Source organism: Ursus americanus, chromosome 23, assembly GCF_024610735.1.
Source record: "Ursus americanus isolate L20-20 chromosome 23, mUrsAme1.1.p, whole genome shotgun sequence".
NCBI classification, from domain to species: domain Eukaryota; kingdom Metazoa; phylum Chordata; class Mammalia; order Carnivora; family Ursidae; genus Ursus; species Ursus americanus.
Genome location: NC_142149.1, coordinates 42071377 through 42089676, shown reverse-complemented (window position 1 = coordinate 42089676; position 18300 = coordinate 42071377). Strand labels below are relative to the sequence as shown.

The 18300-nt window shown below is 51.7% G+C and overlaps 2 protein-coding genes across 2 annotated transcripts in view; one reads left to right on the top strand and one right to left on the bottom strand.

Annotated features, from left to right (window-relative positions):
- Positions 1 to 5785: 5785 nt before the first annotated feature.
- LOC123777144 (uncharacterized) lies at positions 5786 to 8720 on the bottom strand. Its single transcript, XM_087854701.1, has 3 exons — positions 8425 to 8720; positions 7197 to 7525; positions 5786 to 7041 (listed from the first exon to the last, which is right to left on the bottom strand). The coding sequence occupies exons 1-3, from the start codon at positions 8718 to 8720 to the stop codon at positions 7028 to 7030; spliced, it is 639 nt and encodes a 212-aa protein (XP_087710827.1). The 3' UTR covers positions 5786 to 7027.
- Positions 8721 to 10931: 2211 nt separating this feature from the next.
- The window catches only part of SLC6A4 (solute carrier family 6 member 4), a 39288-nt gene continuing 31919 nt past the window's right edge, over positions 10932 to 18300 (top strand). The window contains exon 1 of the mRNA XM_045773472.2: positions 10932 to 11201. The gene's annotated coding sequence lies outside the window, so the exon portion shown is untranslated. The remainder of the gene's footprint in view (positions 11202 to 18300) is intronic.

The following is an 18300-nucleotide window of genomic DNA, read 5'->3' as shown; positions in this document are numbered from 1 at the left end:
AACTACAGCCTCTTAATCAACATTTCCATCAGTGCCTGAGCCCCCCAACCTTTCTGGCTCTCCTAGAATCTTCTCAGTCCAGGCTGGGGATATTGTCTGTCATAGCACTTTCCAAGATAACATTAGTTAAAGGCTCAAGCTTTAATCGAAGTGTTTACAATATTGTTGTAAACCCTTGCTGTTCCAAACAAGATAAATAAACCCATTTCTAGGCGCAACACGGCAAAACCCTAGAACAGATCTTAAAAGCATCCAGGAACACAGATTATTCCCTCCAAAGAAAAGAGAGTGAGATTGACAGCTTACTTCTCATCAGCAACTATGTAAGCAAGAAGATGGTGAAATATATCTTCTTGGAGCCTAGAATTCTATACTCTATGAAACTGCCTTTCAAGGGTGAAGTGAAATACACTTTTAGTCAAACAGAAGGGAAGTGATCCAGTACGGGAGATCTGAAATGTGATAAAAACGTGCATCATCTAGACGAAAAGCCTGTAGGTAAGTCTAATAGGGTTCAAAGAAAGGTGAAACTAAAATACATGAAAGTAGGTAACGATAATTAGGGAAGTGATTGGACGAAACATATTTGTCATTCAGGAGGAAGGTAAATATATCGATTAACTTTAGACCTTGGTATGTTAATATATCCTAAAATTTTCTGGATGAACTAGTAAAAAATAAGCAGGATATGGTTTCCAAGCAAGAATATAATCAATCCATGAAAAGGCAAGATGGTGAGAGAGAAAAAATGCAAGACAAATAGAGTGTCCAAAATAAGACAGATAAATCTAAATGTGTCTAATAATTACAATGTATAAATGTTCCTGAAAAAAGACAAATTGTCAAAATGGAGGGGTTTTTGTTTTTGTTAAGATTTTATTTGAGAGAGGGCATGAGCAGGGGGAGGGGCAGAGGGAGAGGGAGAAGCAGACTCCCCATTGAGCGGGGAACCCAAAACAGGACTCAATCCCAGGCAGGACCCCAAGATCATGCCTGAGCCGAAGGCAGCCGCTTAACCGACTAAACCACCCAGGAGACCTTCAAACTGGAGTTTTAAAAGCAACTCAGCCATAGCTAATTACAAGAGACATCAGCAACCTGGGATATAAAAAAGATAGCAAAGATATATCAGGCAGATACTAACCAAAGTAAATCTGGTGTTGGCTATACTAATAATTAGCAAAATTAGGGCTACTCTGAATAACCAAAGAGCCTGATGCCAGGGTATGTTATTCACAGCCTCCCTGGAGCTGTGCAACGCAGTGACCCTGGAAATAGGCTTTAAAACAAAAAGCATTACTAGAGATAGAATCACTGCATAATTATATGTTTACTTGGTTCTCCAGAAAAATATAAAGATACTGAATTATACATTAGTATGTACCTCGTAACTTCAAAGTGTATAAAACAAAAACATAATTATATGGAAAAATAATCCAATATCAATAATGGAAGATTTTAACATACTTATCGATTGTTGATAGATCAAGCAACCAAAAACTCGAGTATATAAAAGATTGAAGCGTTTAGTAAGTTTGGTATAATGGACATCTGTAGGACACGGTGTCTAATAACTGCATGTTCGTCCTGAGCACGCATGGAACTTTCTCAGAAATTGGCCATATATTGGGGAGTAGAGTCAAGCTCAACAAATTTCCAAACGATTAAGTTGGAAACTAAAATTAAGAGCTAACTAGAAAGCTCCTATATGTTTAGAAATTAACTCATAGGTCCAAGAAGAAATCACAAAGGAAATTTAACCTGAACAATGATAAAAAAAAAAAATAATAATGACAGGTACAGCTAAAACAGTACATAAATTTTATAGCCTTCAGATTTTATTAGAATGGAAGAAAGACTGAAAATTGAGCTAACATCGATGTCAAGAAATTAGAACTGCAAAATCAACCTAAAGAAGAAGGAAATAAAATGCATGTGCAGAAATTAAAGATAGGATCAACGAAGCCATAAGCTGGTTCTTTAAAAAAATGAGGTAAATTAGCAGATCTCGACAAGACTAATTAAAACATACACAAATTAAAAGGAGGATACTATTATAGGTACTGCGGATATTTGAAAACTGGAAGACACACTTCACTTTGTTAAATGATGCGCTTAGAAGACCTAAATCCAAGGGCGCCTGGGTGGCACAGCGGTTAAGCGTCTGCCTTCGGCTCAGGGCGTGATCCCGGCATTCTGGGATCGAGCCCCACATCAGGCTCCTCCGCTATGAGCCTGCTTCTTCCTCTCCCACTCCCCCTGCTTGTGTTCCCTCTCTCGCTGACTGTCTCTATCTCTGTCAAATAAATAAATAAAATCTTAAAAAAAAAAAAAGGCCTAAATCCACAATGTCCAGAAGAGAAGCAACACGCCAGAAACCAGACAGAGGCATTGAGAGATTTAGCAGAGCTGAAAAAATTGAATCCTCAGCCAATGGTGGAGACAGCCAGTGCTGAGCAAACCAATTTACGTTGCATAATCCGAATATGGCAGCTCCAGATAGCCAATAAGGGAACTGGGAGCGAAAGGAGGGTAACTGGAGGGTTGAATGTCTGTTAGATCCCCTCCCTACTTTGGGCAGCTGGGTGACTGTCCCACCCCTGCCAATCAAGATTTATTCTCAAGAGAGAAAAACAGTTTGTGGTCTGGAGGTCAGAAACAGAGCTGAGGATGAAAGTACCATCAGAGGATTGAGTATTTGCATTCCGAATGTTCTCTGCCATCTTGTGCTCCTAGAACTCATGCCCGGCAGGGGCTTGCGGTGGCTCAGTCAGGTAAGCGTCCATCAAGAGATGGTTCCAACTCGGGTGGTGATCTCCGGGTCCTCAGATGGAGCCCCATGTCAGGCCCTGCGCTCAGTGCAGTCTGCTTGTCCCTCTCCCTCTGCTCCTCCCCCCTCCCCTGCGCGCTCTCTCTCTCATAAATAAATAAAACTTAAAAAAAAAGAAAAGAACTCTAGCGCCCAGGAGATTGGAAATCTCTGGGGAATCTTGATTAGCCCAAAAGGAAAGACATGAAGAACTATTTTATGGCATAGAGCATTATTCTATGAGACTGGCACAACTGTCGGGGATAGTAAGAGAAAAAATTACATGTAAATCATACCCATAAACATAGATGCAAAAGTCCCAAAACAAATTATAAACCAATTCCACAATATGTAAAAAATAATCTTCACAGCCAAATATTGAATAAAAGCTATTTCTCAAATAAAATTAGGGTCAAGCGGGGAGAGACACCGTGCATGTGTCTTCTCTGCTGAAGATAAAGGGAAATGGGTCAAAGGTTTAGCCAGAGACCTGAATCGGGGGGCCTTGCTGATATGTGGGGGACTGCTGAGTGCGGGAATAGGAAGGTGTGGCGGGGAGCCCTCTAACTGATACTCTGACCCCTAGAAAGTCCTTGCCGGCCTGGGTGACTCTGGAGACGTGGAGAGTCATGCTGATCTCACGCATCCAAGAAGCCAGGACCCGATAATGCGACGTGCCTTCCGGATGTGGTCACGGCCCCATGTGCTTGCTCCAGCTTGTCCTTAAAGAGCAGCTTGGTTCTAATTTGCTGCTGGCAGCTCCAGGGCCCTTGCGCTCTAACGAATTCCTTCAGTTGTGCGGTGTGGGCTGGCGTGGCTCTGACCACGGCCACAGTCACTGATTAAGCTGGACTTCGTTAAGTAATTCCAGATAAGCAGTCCCGTGCTTAGGACAACTTGTTGGAACCGTTGTTGCCCTTCATGACGCTGACTCTTCCTCCCTGGGGTCTATGATACAATTTGATTGAAAACTAGGAATAAACCAGCCAGAGTTGTTTTGTTTCCCTTTTTTTTTTTTAAAGAGAAAGAGAGTAAGGAGGGTGGGGAAGAGGGGTCGAGGGGGGAGGGGAGGGGAGCTGGGGGGTGGGCAGAGGGAGAGGGAGAGAATCTTCAGCACTCTTCATGCCCAGCACGGATCTGGTCCGTCTCACAACCCTGAGATCATGATCTGAGCCAAAACCAGGAGTCAGACGCTTAACCAACTAAGTCACCCGAGAGCCCCTCGTTGCCCTTTTCGAATTCCGCAGTACCGCAAAGGGAAAGGGAGAAAGGGAGGGAGGGAATGTTCAGTTCACACCAGCCGCAGTTACTTGGGAATGGGACCGACCGTGAAGACAGGGGACGCCCCGCACTCCTCTCTCTTGGTACAGCTTGAATGCTAATTGCTCTCTCTTTCGCTTTGCTTACCCTTCTAGAAAAGCTGGAGTTCCATAACTCCTCTTGAAGTGGATGGAGGGCTCTTGGGAACCATCTCTCAGGCTGCCCCATGACAGTTTTGTAGTTTTTTGTGGGTTTTTTTTTTTTTTTTTTGGTCTTAGTTTTAAAAATCAGCTGCAGTTCAGAAGAATAGGGCAAAGGAGGCCAGGTGGGCTCCTGGTAGAAAGTACCAGAGTGTGCTTGACTTAGAGTTGTTGGCCTCCCTGCGTCTCCCCTGGCTGGGGACCTTAGAGGTTACCTCGTCCAAACTTGTCCAACGCGGTTAAGAAATCTTTGGGGGCGCCTGGGTGGCTCAGTCGTTAAGCGTCTGCCTTCAGCTCAGGGTGTGATCCCAGCGTTCCGGGATCGAGCCCCACATCAGGCTCCTCTGCTATGAGCCTGCTTCTCCCTCTCCCACTCCCCCTGCTGTGTTCCCTCTCTCGCTGGCTGTCTCTCTCTGTCAAATAAATAAATAAAGTCTTAAAAAAAAAAAAAAAAGAAATCCTTGGAGTTTTACTTGGAACATTCAGTGACCAGAGCCCTCAGCCCCCTCCGTTGCGGCCTCTGCCCACCTCTGCAGACGCAACCTCCTCACTTCCCTTCTTGTTCTCTCCACTCCTGTCAACTCTTCTCTTCCTATTTTGTCCCTCAGATGCACCACGCTCGCTCCCACCTCCTTGCCATTCCTCTTCCTAAAGCTCTTCCCTCAGGTCTTTGCATGGCTGGCTTCCTGGGACTCCGGTCGTGGCGCCATGTCAAGGCCCCCCTGAGCACCTTACCTGCACAGCCAACCTCCCTTCCCCGCTGCCTCTACACTTCCACGCCTGTCCCTCTCTGCTGTGATCAGGGCCTACTTTCTTCACAGCGCTCACCACGCTCTGAAATGCTCCTATTTATATGCTTGTGTGTTTCCCCCAAAGTCGATACTCCCTGTCAGCTCCCCAAGGACAGGGGCTTTGTCTCGCTCACTGCTGTGTTCCCAGGCTGGGCTCACGGTAAATACTGATTGGCTGACTGACTGAAAATGCCCTATATTCTGACAGCTATACGCAATTAAAAGCTTATACATAGATCTGAAGTCTGCTTTCCTATCCAACCTGCTCAACAAGGACAAGCAGCAGGAGAACAAAGTCTCCGTGATCTTCATTTCAGTGCTTCACAGAAAGGTCTAGACTCCATGAAGGTGACTTACTTGAAGAGAGTAGAAACAAGAGGGAAAACCCACAAAGTGTTATGTCACTTTTCTCACTGCTTGTACCTTTCTCCTTTCAAATCAGCCCAGCACCGTGGGGGGGCGCAGGGCATTTGGACCAGATAGGCTGGTTTTGCCACTTGGGGTCTGTGTAACCGTGGACAAGTTCCTGAACCTCTTTGAGCCTCAGTCTCCATACCACTTTTATTGAGAAATCACTATTAAGTGTATTAAATATGAAAACTCACAGCTTGAGAAGGAGGAAAACTGTCATTTATTTTTAAAAACACTTATAGCAAAATACAGCCAAAGAGCCCACACTGCATGTTACCCATAAAGTAGAAAAAGGACAAAAGACAATGTGTAGAACGAGTCTGGTCGATGTTCCATAAATGGTAGCTTTTATTTTATTATTTTTTTAAGAATTTTTATTTATTCATTTGATGGAGAGAGAGACAGCGAGAGAGGGAGCACAAGCAGGGGGAGTGGGAGAGGAAGAAGCAGGCTCATAGCAGAGGAGCCTGATGTGGGGCTCGATCTCATAACGCCGGGATCACGCCCTGAGCCAAAGGCAGACGCTTAACCGCTGTGCCACCCAGGCGCCCCTATTTTATTATTTTTTTTAAGATCTTATTTATTTATTTATTTGAAAGAGAGAGCACAAGCCGGGGGGGGGGGGCGGGTAGAGGGGCAGGGGCAAAGGGAGAAGGAGAAGCAGGCTCCCCGCTGAGCAGGGGACTCGCTCCCAGGACCCCGGGATCATGACCTGAGCCAAAAGCAGCCACTTAACGGACTGAGCCACACCCCAAATGGTAGCTTTTATTAGTGACCAGTCTCCCAGAGCTTCCCCGACACACCCAGTACTGTGCTGGGCCCTCTGTGGTCCAAACAATTCCCTCCTCTCTAGGAGTTTATCATTCTGCTGGGAACGTAAGATGTCTATACGTGAGCCAGTGGGGAAAGAAGGTGGCTTTATATGAGTGAGGTCTTCTAGTAAGTGCCCGACAGCTGCAGAAGCGCTGGAACTGGAGAAGGGAAGAAATGCTGACTGGTTTTAAACTAGCTGCTAGCCACAGTGACCACAGACCTCAGCGAGGGTGGTGGATGAGGGCGCCGGGCTCACCAAGAAGAGACCCAGGGGAGCCCTCCCTATGCACAGAGGCACAAGTTATCCTCAGGTTCCTAGAAGGGAAGAAAAGCCAAAGAGATGGCGAGTGTTTTATAATCTTAAGCCGGCAAAGGAAAACTGGCAGGAGGACCTCAGGGTCTGGAAGCACAAGACAGGCATTATTCTAAGAATAATTCTGGCCCTCTTGAGCCCATCCCCAGCGAAGCCCTCTCGACTCACAGCATCCTCGCTAGGAAATCGGGGCAAATATTTGCCCCCTTCCTAAGGGAACAGACGGTATTACAGTGGCGCTGGGTAACTTGGCCCCATGTGGGAAGGAAACGTGTGAATCACGGGAGGTAGGGCTGCGCCCCTGGGAGTGCCCCCAGGTTCTGCTGTGGGAAGGTTGGGGCTCCCAGGAGGTCTTCCTGCCTTCCGCCTTTCCCTCGGCTTTTTTCTTCCTTCTTTCTTTTCTCCTCCTCCTCCTTGTCCCTCTTCTTCCTCACTTGGCTATACCTAGGTTTCGACACGCATTATCAGCCTTCCCCTGCCCAGCAAACCGGGTAACCCCTGTTCTGTGCTTTGCTTTCCCCCCTCACTTAGCAATCTTGTGACCCTCCCCAAAGGAGCCCAGAGAAACGGCCTCCCTCTCCCCAGCAGCGGTGCGGTACCGTTGTCGCATGCGCCGGGGTTTACCCAGGGCCCTGGTTTTAATGGCACTCGGAGTCCGTCGAGAGCAAAGAGCATTTCGGGGCTGTCCCTGGCCACGCACACGTGCGCGGGGCCTGCGGGTGTCGGGCCGTGGGGCGAGGGGCGGCGCGCACGGAGGAGAGGTGCGCGGGCTCTGCGGACCGGGGGCGCACACACAGGCCCGTGGGGCCCTTCCAGGGGCTCCGGGCTGCTCCCGGCTTCCACGTCTCTGCCAAGGTCGGAGGTGACAAACCAGCTCCCCTGGAAACGTGGCCCCAGCTCCGGGTGTTTACAGGCAGAGGAGGGAATTCTGTAGGAAGGAAGGGAAAATCAGAAATCCGGGTTCAAAGATACTACAGCTAGAGCCCGGGGCCGTCACGGTGGCTGTCGGACCTGGAGGGAAGAGGGCTGGTTTGTCCAAGGCAGGGGGCTCCCCAGGAACGGGACCGAAGGGGCCAGGAAAGGTGGCCAAAGCGTCCGCTCAACCCCATGCCTGCCCCAGCCCTGGCCCGTGCCCGCTCCTGGCACTCCCGGTGCGGCTGCCCCTCCAGGCCCTTTCCTCGTTTCTTCTGGATCCAGGACGGGCTGCCGCAGGGGAACGCGGACCCGGCCCTCTGAGGGCATGAGCACCGGCCTCCCAGGGGCGGCAGATCCTGCCCTCGAGGTGCCGGACTCCGCCTGTGGCTAAGCATGGTGAAGAGTGTTGCCCAAACTGTGTCACCTCCCTGGCAAACCGAGGGGCGGGCTGCTTTGGAAGGGATGGCTCAGGCAGACACTGCCAGGGCTGGGAATGCTGAGGAAAGGCCCAGAAGAAGGGTGGGCCTTGTCTTCCATTATTGTGTTAAACAGAATGGAGGCAGGACAGACGGATGGCCCCAGGACTTCTGGAGGGACAGGTTTGGCCTTATAGGGTTTTTCCTGGTCTGGCTCCACAAGAGAACGGTTTGCTGGGCCTCGAGACACCCAGAACGTGGGTGCCTATGTGTGGTGAGGTCTCTCCCTCTGCAGAGGCTAGAGCTGGTGGAACTGAGAGAAATTATTACTGAACCACGGTCACCCGGCAGGGCTCTTCACCTGGTCACGGTCACCAAGTTTCGGCCAGGTTCGGGGCATCTTCGACAGCCCCATGGCTTTCCTGACCCACCAGCCTAGTCGCTGGGCCTCACAGGTTCTCCTGGTTTCCGACTTCCACCTTCTCCCTGTCTGTACCTTGCGTTCTGAGGACCCCGGTGCCTCCAGCGCCCCTGCTCCCCTGCTGCACCGCAGGATCCTTCTGGAACCGCCGCTTTGCCTGCGCCTCTCCAGCTCCGGGCTCCCTGCTGCTGCCCACGTCCAGCACAGCCCTTCAGCCTGGCTCTGGAGGGCAGGGCTTGTGTCTTCCTCCGCCTGGCATGGAGCAGGTGTCCCGGGCATGAAGGAGCTATGATGGACATGGACAACTGGCCAGGGTGCAGGGCTGCCCTTGCTTGGCAGTAGACAATGACATCCGTCCACTCCCCCCCCATGTGGATGGAGGATGGGCAGTCAGACTGGGGATCTTCGAGAGGGAGAGAGTCAGCTGCTGGAGATGACTGGGCAGTTGTGGCAATGACAGAGAGGCACGATGGGGAAGGGTTGGCTTTAGGGAGGAGAGAGGGGCTGGATTCGTGGAAGTGAAGGTGGGGCAGCTGAGGCTAAGTGGTGTGTGTAGGGGGGCACCCTCGGGGACAAGACGAAGAGAAAGCACACGTTTAGAGAGAAGATGGACGGTCGGGGGTAACTTTGTGTGGACTCCGCCAGGGAGGCAGTAAGGAGCGAGGGAAGGCTCCAGTCTCCGAGAGCAGTGCTCCCTTAGCCAGGGAGCAAGAGGGGAGAGGACTGGCCTGGGTGGTCCGAGGCCAAAGAGAGAGGATGGGGAAGCCTCCCTCGGGAGGAGAGGTGGGCCATGCACCTGTCAGGCTCCACACACCCCCGAGCCGTGTGGTGCCCACCATTCATAGGATCCCTATTTTACACACAAGGGACCCAAAGTCTGGACAGGTTGAGCTAAGGGAACTAACCCTGTGTGGGAACAAACCCACACAGACAGTACAGGGTCAGAGCTGAGATTTAACCCAGGCTTGTGGGACCCCCACTTTCTAGGCCAGCACTGCACCAAAGGAGGCAGAACCCACCCAGGAGTGGCTGGGCAGAAACGGGTATTAGGATCTAGAAAGAAGTCCAGGAGTGGCGGGGTCAACAGGTCCGTGAGACTGTGGAGTGGTGTTAAAAAGCCACGTTGGAATCAAGGTGGAGGACAGACTTGGGAAAACCTTAGCCAAGGGCTAAAGTCATCCCCACTGCTCCCACAGCCTGTGCCCCCCCCCCAGTCTCCTCCTCCCTTGGTTCTGCCCTGCCCCCTCCGTGGAGCTGCACCCTACATTTGTGTAGTTCCTTGTTCATACTGCATTTACACATGAGTTTAAGAAGGCCAAACAGAACCTGGGGGCAGCAACTCATTCATCTCAAAGGGGAGGCACCCATGAGGGCCCCTGCCGCCTGGGGATTTGGCCCCGAGATGAAATTCCCAAGCTTGCCCAGGAATCACCAGCCTGGCTTTGCAGCCTCAACTGCCGGCCGGCTCTCCAGAGCTGCCCCCCTCCCTTGCAATCGCCACCCTGACGTCTAGGTGGCGCCAAAGCCTCACACTGATTCCTCCCAGGTTGGGGAGCCCTTGGGCGCCCTGCAGACACCTTCTGAACCCAGCTGAGTGTGTGCCCAGTTCCTCCAAGTACAAAGGGGCTGAAAGCTTGTAATTCCTTTCTTCCTTCTACTTTGCTCCATCCCTGGCCGCCTTTGGGAGGAGGGTGATGGGTTAGTCTGCACCCTCTCATCTCTGTGGCAGGGACAGCCCAAAGCAAGGACTCCATCTGTTCTTTTCAAATGTTAAAAAAAAAAAAAAACCAAAACCCACTACTGAATAGCTAATACAACAAATAACGTGAAATTCATTTTTATACTTAAGTTTTTAAAAACACTATCAAAGCAATATTTTCACCTGGTTCAAAACAATGCGCTTCTGTTGAACCTCTTCAGATAATTAAAATACTGTAGGAACTTCTGGACTCCAGCAAGGCCACAGGCATATCCTCTTGGGCAGCTCACCACCCCGACACTACTCTGATACGGCTTTGAAGTGTGGTTTGTTGACAAAATGAGAAAGAGTTCTTCGTTCATTCATTCTGTCTGCAAGTATATACTGTGAGCCCCCAGGTGTGCACTGCTGGAGGCCTTGGGGACCGCCAGTTACTAGACTTGGTCCCTTCTGGCCAAGCGCGCAGCCCACGGTGGAACCAGATGAACCCCAGGAACGCCAGGGGCTAAGTCCTAGGAAGAAAAACAGAGCAGCATTCCGGGTGGGAGTGATGGGCAGGTGTCAGTGGCCCAGAAAGGTCGCTCTGAACGAGTGATTTTGCGCAGAACACTAAACACGACTTGGGGAGCAATTGGTGGGGGCGGAAATATAGCTGTCGGTTGTGGCGCGGCCCGGTCCCTCGAAAGGTGAGAACGAGCGAGTTGGGATTCGAGGCTCTGCTAGGCTTCTGCCAGCGCCCCCCCTCCCCCCGCCGCCCTGGGCTCTCAGCTTCCTAGAGCACTGTCCCTCCTAGGGAGGGAGGACGCCCCTCACGGCCTCTGGGGCCCCGCCCCCGCCCCCCCCCCCCCCCGCACGGCGCAGCCCCCCACCCCGCGCCAGCGCCCGGGCGGCCACCCCCACCCTGGGGGGGAACGCGGAGACGCGACCACGCGGAAACGTAAAGTTTCTGAGGCCCAAAGTGACGCAAAAATCCTTAAAGAGCTCTTTGGCGGCGGATATCTAGCGATCAGACCATGTGAGGGAACGAGAGTACAAATACGGCCGCTCGGGCGCCAGCTCCGGCACAGGCAGCGGCGCCCCCGGTGCCTCGAGGGCGCGAGGGTCGCCCCGCCTCGGAGAGCCCTGGACCAGCCTCCCCACGGACTCCGGGCAGGTGGGTCTGCTCGCCGGGCTGCGGATCCGCGCCGCTGCCCGCACCCCATCCGGCGGGGCCTCTCCGGGCGCGGGCGCGGGCGGGCGTGCGCCGCGCGGGGGGCTCCTCGGCGGGAGGACGGGCGGGGACGCGGCGAGCGCCGGGGCGACCGCGGGCGCCGGAGGGCTCCTTTGTCTAGGCTGTTCCGATGGCCTGGGGACCAGAGCGAGACCCTGAGAAGAAGGGCTGGGGCTAAGCGCTGCCCTGCGCGTGGGGAAAAGTTGCTCTAGTTTCAACTTGCGCCTGCGGTTCGGTCCTCGCTTACCGCCGTGCGCGCAGGTGGCTTTGCGCGAAGGCATGTCTGCAGGGAGGGCTGCTTGACAGAAATGCCCGAGAGCTAGAGAAATCTCTGAACCGACTCTGAAGTGGGACGAGTCTCCGTGCGCCTGGGTGGTTGTCGCTGGCAGAGCCGGTGCGCGCTCAGCCCTCTCACGGGCCATTCAGAATGTATGGGAAACTCCAACTCCAACGCGCTGTTTGACACGGTTCAACTGTGTAACCGTCAATTGCTAAAGAAAATGTGTACATTTAAGTATGTCTTTGAAAACACTCTCCGGAGCTGAAGAACCCAAAGGAGCACGTTTCCTTCTGCACTGGGTCTTTTGCATGAAGGATGTCTTGTTCCGTTGGGGTTCTGAAGAATTTGAGAGGGGTGGAATTTCCAAGAGTCAGACATTACAAACGCTTGTGTGTGTGTATTTTTATGATCAGTTTTGTCCAGAAAAATGAACCAGGTCAATGGATTATTTATGAGCCTGCTAGCTCTCATCATGGTAAGACTAGATCAAATATTTAATGTGTTTTGCCTTCAGTTACATAGGAAAAACGTCTAAGAAAGCAACATTGGGATTTACGTTTAATGACACGGGCGGGCACTATGGGTGGCATTAGCGTTTGGGTTTTGAGCAGTGGAGGGAAACACACAGCTTTCACTCTGTCCCATTCCTTGCTTTTGCGTGGTGCCACTGATGCCCAAAGGTGGTTTTCCTGCCACAGACTGGGGTGGGGGTGAGGAGAGCCAGGTTCTGATGCGGCTGGTGCAAACTGAGCAAGCCATTTTTGTGCATAGGCTTCTCTTTTTTTCACTGAACTTGAACAAGAGCAGACTGAGGCTGCTTCACGATTAACCGGAAGGCACCTCAGCACGCCAGTGATCCGTGCGGGCCATTCAGGAATCTAAGAGCAGCACAGATACTTAAACCCATTTCTTCGGGGCTCTTGCTTAAGTAACATATACTAAGGGTGGGCAGAGGGGTGAGGGTGGGGACAGAATGATGTTGAAGTTTTAATGGAATCAGCAAAACCTCAAAAATGTCTCTTTGGGGGATTCTGGGAGTTGTCCGAGAATTTTGATGAAACTCGGAGAAGCATGTCCAAGGGTTTCACGAATGGGCGACGTGGCTGTGGGGTGGGGTGCTTGGCTGGAGACGGTCGTCACCGAGGGCAGGCTTGCAGAAACATCCCCGATGTCCCCTTCCGAAGAGAAACGCAGATGATTCCAGAAATTAAGCCAGTAAGGGGCATTTCCTTCTCCTTCGTAGTCATCAAATGGTTTCATTTGAGAGAACAAAGGCAGGGCTGCCTGAAGAAGTTTAATTTCAATTTGGCTTAATGAATCCATAGGATATGGTCATGATTCGACTTTTTTGAAGAAAGATGCCTGTGTGACCAAAGGGAAAATCACGCAGTCATTTCTCCGTCAGAAGGTACCTCACGCCTTAGTCCTTCCCATCACAGGTCAGCTGCTCAGCTCTAAGTGAGGGGAAGGGGGGGCCCTGCGTAACATGATGTCTGAGTCCCCGCCGCTCCTTCTGTGACTGTGCCCCTAATCTCTCTGCTTTAAGCAAACACGACTTGAAATGATGCTGCAAAATGCCTGAGCGCTGGGGCTCTACCCAGATGTTGCCATCAAATCAGGGTCCTCTGGGGACCCCAGACACCACTCGAAGGCAGAGGTTTGCACAAGTCACGTCCTGCGCCTCAACCACCCACAGGCAACAGGAGCCTGAGTCCCCCGTCGCCACATCCTCTTTGCAGCTTGCCCAGGGTGTGGTGCGGTGGAAACGGCCTCCGGGCAGTAAGATTTGGGCTGTGCCCATTTTCTTCCCAGTCACCGAGCCTTTGCCAATCGCTGTGGTCCTCCGAGGTTGTGGTGTTCCACGTAACAGCAACAGGCTTGGGTGTGGAGTCCAAGATCTGATAAATTCCGCACTTCTCCATTCCTGGGGCAAGTGAGACTTACTCACCCTGCTCCTGGGGGGAATTAGTCTCTGGGCTTAACCTTCTAGTACCCTAAGGAAAGAAAACGGTCATCTTTCTAGGAGGAACCCAGGTGGAAAATAGATGACAGTGGCCTGTAGGAGACACCTGGCAGAGGTGATTTTCCCTGAGCAGAGGGTGACCTGCTTCTCTAGGGTGGGCACAAGACCCACCAGAGGCTGACACAGCCCCCGTCTTTCTAGGCACCGCTCATCGTACTGACTTGGGCCCATTTTCGGAAACGATCTCTGAGTAATGGCTCTGTGCAGGGGCACCCCTCCGCCTGACCGGGGCTGGCTGTCAGGGCATGGGAGGATGAATGCTCATTTACCGGATGTCGATAACATGTTTTTAGACCAAGGGAGTGTGCGCCCAGCCCCGTGTCTATGTGGTGACGAAATGTGTAGAGATGAGGCCAGCACGAGGCAGTTTGCCTTATTTTCTCCTTTCCTTGGGCTCCCCTGGAAGCTGGCAGCAGCTCCCTGGCTCCCACCCAACCTTGGACCAATGGTACTTGTTAGTGGGTATTTAAGCCAAAGGCTTTTTTTTAAAAGATTTTATTTATTTGAGGGGCTCCTGGGTGGCACAGCGGTTAAGCGTCTGCCTTCGGCTCAGGGCGTGATCCCGGCGTTATGGGATCGAGCCCCACATCAGGCTCCTCTGCTATGAGCCTGCTTCTTCCTCTCCCACTCCCCCTGCTTGCGTTCCCTCTCTCGCTGGCTGTCTCTATCTCTGTCGAATAAATAAATAAAATCTTTATTAAAAAAAAAGATTTTATTTATTTGAGAGAGAGAGATATCACAAGCAGGGGAGGGGCAGAGGGAGAAGCAGACTCCTCACTGAGCAGGGAACCAGATGCGGGGTCGATCCCAGAACCCCGGGATCATGACCCAAGCCAAAGGCAGACACTTAACCAACTGAGCCACCCAGGAGCCCCTAGGCTTTTTACTTTTAATTAATTTATTTGATTTGATTTTTAAGATCTTATTTCTAAGTAATCCCTACACCCAATGTGGGGCTCGAACTCCCAACCTTGAGATCAAGAGTCACATGCTCCACTGACTGAGCCAGCCAGGTGCCCGTAAACCATAGGCTTTTTAAAAGCTGGGACTGGATATCCCTTCAGCAATCCCCGAATCCCCCTGGACTGCAGAGCGAGAGATGAACCCCAGCAGTGTGGAGACATGGAGGTCATGTCCCAGAACCAGCCCGGTGGCCAGGGCCTCCAGGCACTGACAAGTGGGAGATGGCATGGGGAAGGAATCCTGGGATCCTGAGGTCCAGCTCTTTATGCCGTTATTTGAGGTAGGGAGGGAAGAAGTGGGGTGGGGGCAGGGGGGAGGTGGCGACAAGGCCAAGTGGCGGATCTGGGAGAGCCCAGAGCTGGAGGCTGGGAGGCGGGCTGGATTAGAGGGAGCGAGTCAGCCGGCCTGTGCCTTCTTGTGTTTTTGTGTCATTTTTTCTGGGCACATTCAAAGAAAAAAGAACACTTTATTTCCATTACTACCGAGCTGCTGAATGAAGATAAAATAAACACATTTTTTTTCTGTAACTAAGGGACTCCCTCGACCGTAGGAAGGGGCAGAGCTGGAAGGGCTCCAAGTCCCCTGTGGTTTACTGCAATTCATGCGTGGCCATGGTCGTGGCCGTGAGGGCTCAGCCAGGCCTGGGACTTGAATTTCCTGCACCTCTGTTCTTCCCTCTCCCTGGGTGTGTTGTTTTTAAACCCTAATCAAGCTAGCTGGCTCTTTTCCTTGTTTCAGAGGAAAGGAGCTGGGCCGGAGGAAAGGGGAGGGAGGCCCTGCCCCGAGAGAGGAGAGAGGAGAAAGGAGATATGCTATTCTGGGCGAGCCCCGGGCCGCAGGGACGTCTGACTGACTGGAGGTTTCCCAGTGCTCCTAAGACTAGAATGATTTTCCTCCCCCCAGTTTTTTCTTTTAAAACATTTCAACTGAAAAGTCAGAGAAAGGGTCCGGTGAACCTTCCCTCAGAGCCACCAGTCATTACCATGTTGTCATGTTTGCGTGTGCACTGGCTCTAATTTTTGCAAATGTAATATATATAGTTTGATCCATTCTGTATAATATGTGCAACATAATTCATGTAACAGGGATACAATCTATATATAATACAATTTTTTGTTGAACTTCCGAGAGTTTGCGGACATGTAAATACTTCACCTCTTCTCTCCTAAGAACGAGGACATTCACCTACATAAGCAGAGCCCCATTATTATCACATTTGGGACACAGTTTGAGAAACTATTATCAAATATACAAATATCACAGTCTTTACTTCAATTTCCCCCACTCTCTCAATGGTGTCCTCTGTAGCATAGAGGGTTACTTCTGGAGACCGCGGACGCCCAGGGGCCGGAAACCACCTCTTGCCCTCACCTCTGTGCCTCTGAGGCCTGGATCATCATTACTGTGTAACGATGAACTGATTGTCATGAATGTCCCCAAACTGCGTGTGTCACACATGGTAGAGCACATTTCAGAACTTCTCAACCTAAGAGTAGAGGTCCCTTCAAGCAACAGTCCCTGAATTATAAGCATCTTGTGGCCTCCGTGGCCGCCTGCACTCTGCGGCTTGATGACCTCAGGCTTCAGCTCAGCTCCCTGCCCCACCGGAGAAACAGGCCCAGCTTCCCCTTTCCCCTTGCCTCCAGCACTCCCATCGTACTTAATTCCACTTCAAATCCCTTTCTCCCCCTTCCTACTTCTCTCTGTTTTGCTCAGCTGCCACAGATAAATCCACTGTCACTTCCTAACACCCTCTCCCCGGGGAGGGGGAGGGGCTGGGGCTGGTGTCCGGCCCCCCCCCCCCCGTCTCCCCCTCTTGGCTCCATTTGTGGGTCTAATCATGTCTGTTTTACACAAAAGTAGTTTTCACGATATACGCCGTATTAAAGAAGAGAACATCTGTGTTTGGAAATGCTGCCACGTTTTCCGATCTTGATTTCTATTTATGGCATGAATTGCATTACGACAACAATAAAGGAGGGTTTCAAAGGTGTAAGTGACCCTCCTCATCCCGCCTGACCTAACGCATCAACCGTTTGAGTTTCCCGAGTCCTTTCCTGGCCGTGTCCACACAGAAACACAGAGGCTGCAGTTTCGTTTTCAGCAAAACGTTGTGAGTTGTGGGTTTATCACACTGTGGTTCAATGTAATAACAAGTGTGTGTCCTCACCTTCTCCGGCTCTCGGGGGCCTGAGAGGCTCCCCACTTCCTGTCCTCTCCTGAAACTTCGTTTTTCTCAAGAACCAGAAAGAGCGTTAGGCTAGAGAAAGGACGGACGATAGATGCCTCCCAATCAGCCTCATTGTCCCCGTACCCCCTTTCGTCATACCTCACAACGCCGTGTCCCACAGCCCACATTTTAGATGTTTCCCTATTTTCCAGGCAAACTAGGATTCTGTAAGCTGGTGTGGGAGGCTGACTGCCGTTTACAAGATTGATTTCAGTAGGTAGAAAATACATTCCACGTTCCAAACGAGCAACTCACAAATGAACGTTGGAGCACAGACCGCCGATGGGTGTGCCTGCTGGTACTTGTTTCAGTCTAAAAGCACAACCCGGACTCTTCTTTAATCCCAGACATGTCCGTCTTTTCTAGTCCATAGTCCATGAAAATGTTGTGACATTTCTCCCTTCCCCCCACCCCCACCAAGATGCACAGACATCTTCCCAAAGAGTGAGGGGTGGGGAGGGGCCCCTGAGAATGGGACCCCGGGGACGAAAGGGTAGTGCCTCGCCTGAGGCTCAAAACTGCCAGGAGAGCGGCTGGGGCTCCCTGGGCCCTGCACCCAGGGAACCCGAAATAGGACCTCTGTGCTGGCAGCTGTGCAAGTATGTGAGCCCAGGGATATATGAGCCATGGCCCCTGCTGCCGGGGCATCCAGAGCAAACAGACATAAAAGGGTAACTAATAATACGCAATAATCAGTGATGAATGACATATTAGTAATCGTACAGAGTAGAGAGATGTCATCTTGGGCTGGGGTGAGTGAAGCTTCGTGGAGGGGGGTGGGTGGAAACTTAAGCCAGGCCTCGAAGGACACGGGATAATTTGGGGCAGCAACGGCGTGGGGTAGGGATACACTTGGGTGCGCTCGGTGGCCCACCTGCCCCTGATGACCTGGGGCGCCTGTTAAGCATGCAGCACCCACATGGATCTCTGGGACAGCAGCCCGGGAATCTGCCGGTTACAGCTTTCCCAGTGACCCCAAGGAGAGGAGCTGGTTGAGAGGAACCAGCACAGTCAGGGAGGGCCCGTGGAAGGGGGTGGAGTCGCTTTGCTTCTGGGCCCCGTCCCCCTGACTGGCGTGTAAGCCGGACGGCGGGATGGGCTGCGCACGTGTGGTGGCCCACTGGCCATTGACTCCCTGTCATTTATTGAAGGTTTCCACGTGCTAGCCACTGAGGGAAGCATCCGTCACACCTCATTGCCCACCTCAGCTCTAGGAAGCAGGGGTGTTAATGGTCTGGTTCTACACGCCAGGAAGTGAAAGCTCAGAGAGCCTAAGCAACCTGCCCAAAGTCACATAGCCAGTCGGCGGCGGGTCAGGGGTTCCAGGGCAGATGAGTGAGCCACGAGGTGTGGGCACGACAACAGCTACATGATGCCTCCGGAAGGTGGTTGGTCTAGGCTCAGCCGGCCACGTTCACTAGAGAAGGGCTATCTAGGCCGACTTAGGCCAAACCCATTTCTTTTTATTGACGTCAAGATAAATAATCCATTGTATATTTGCCCAGCCTCTGGGGCGATGTCAACCACACCACACACGGCTCATCCT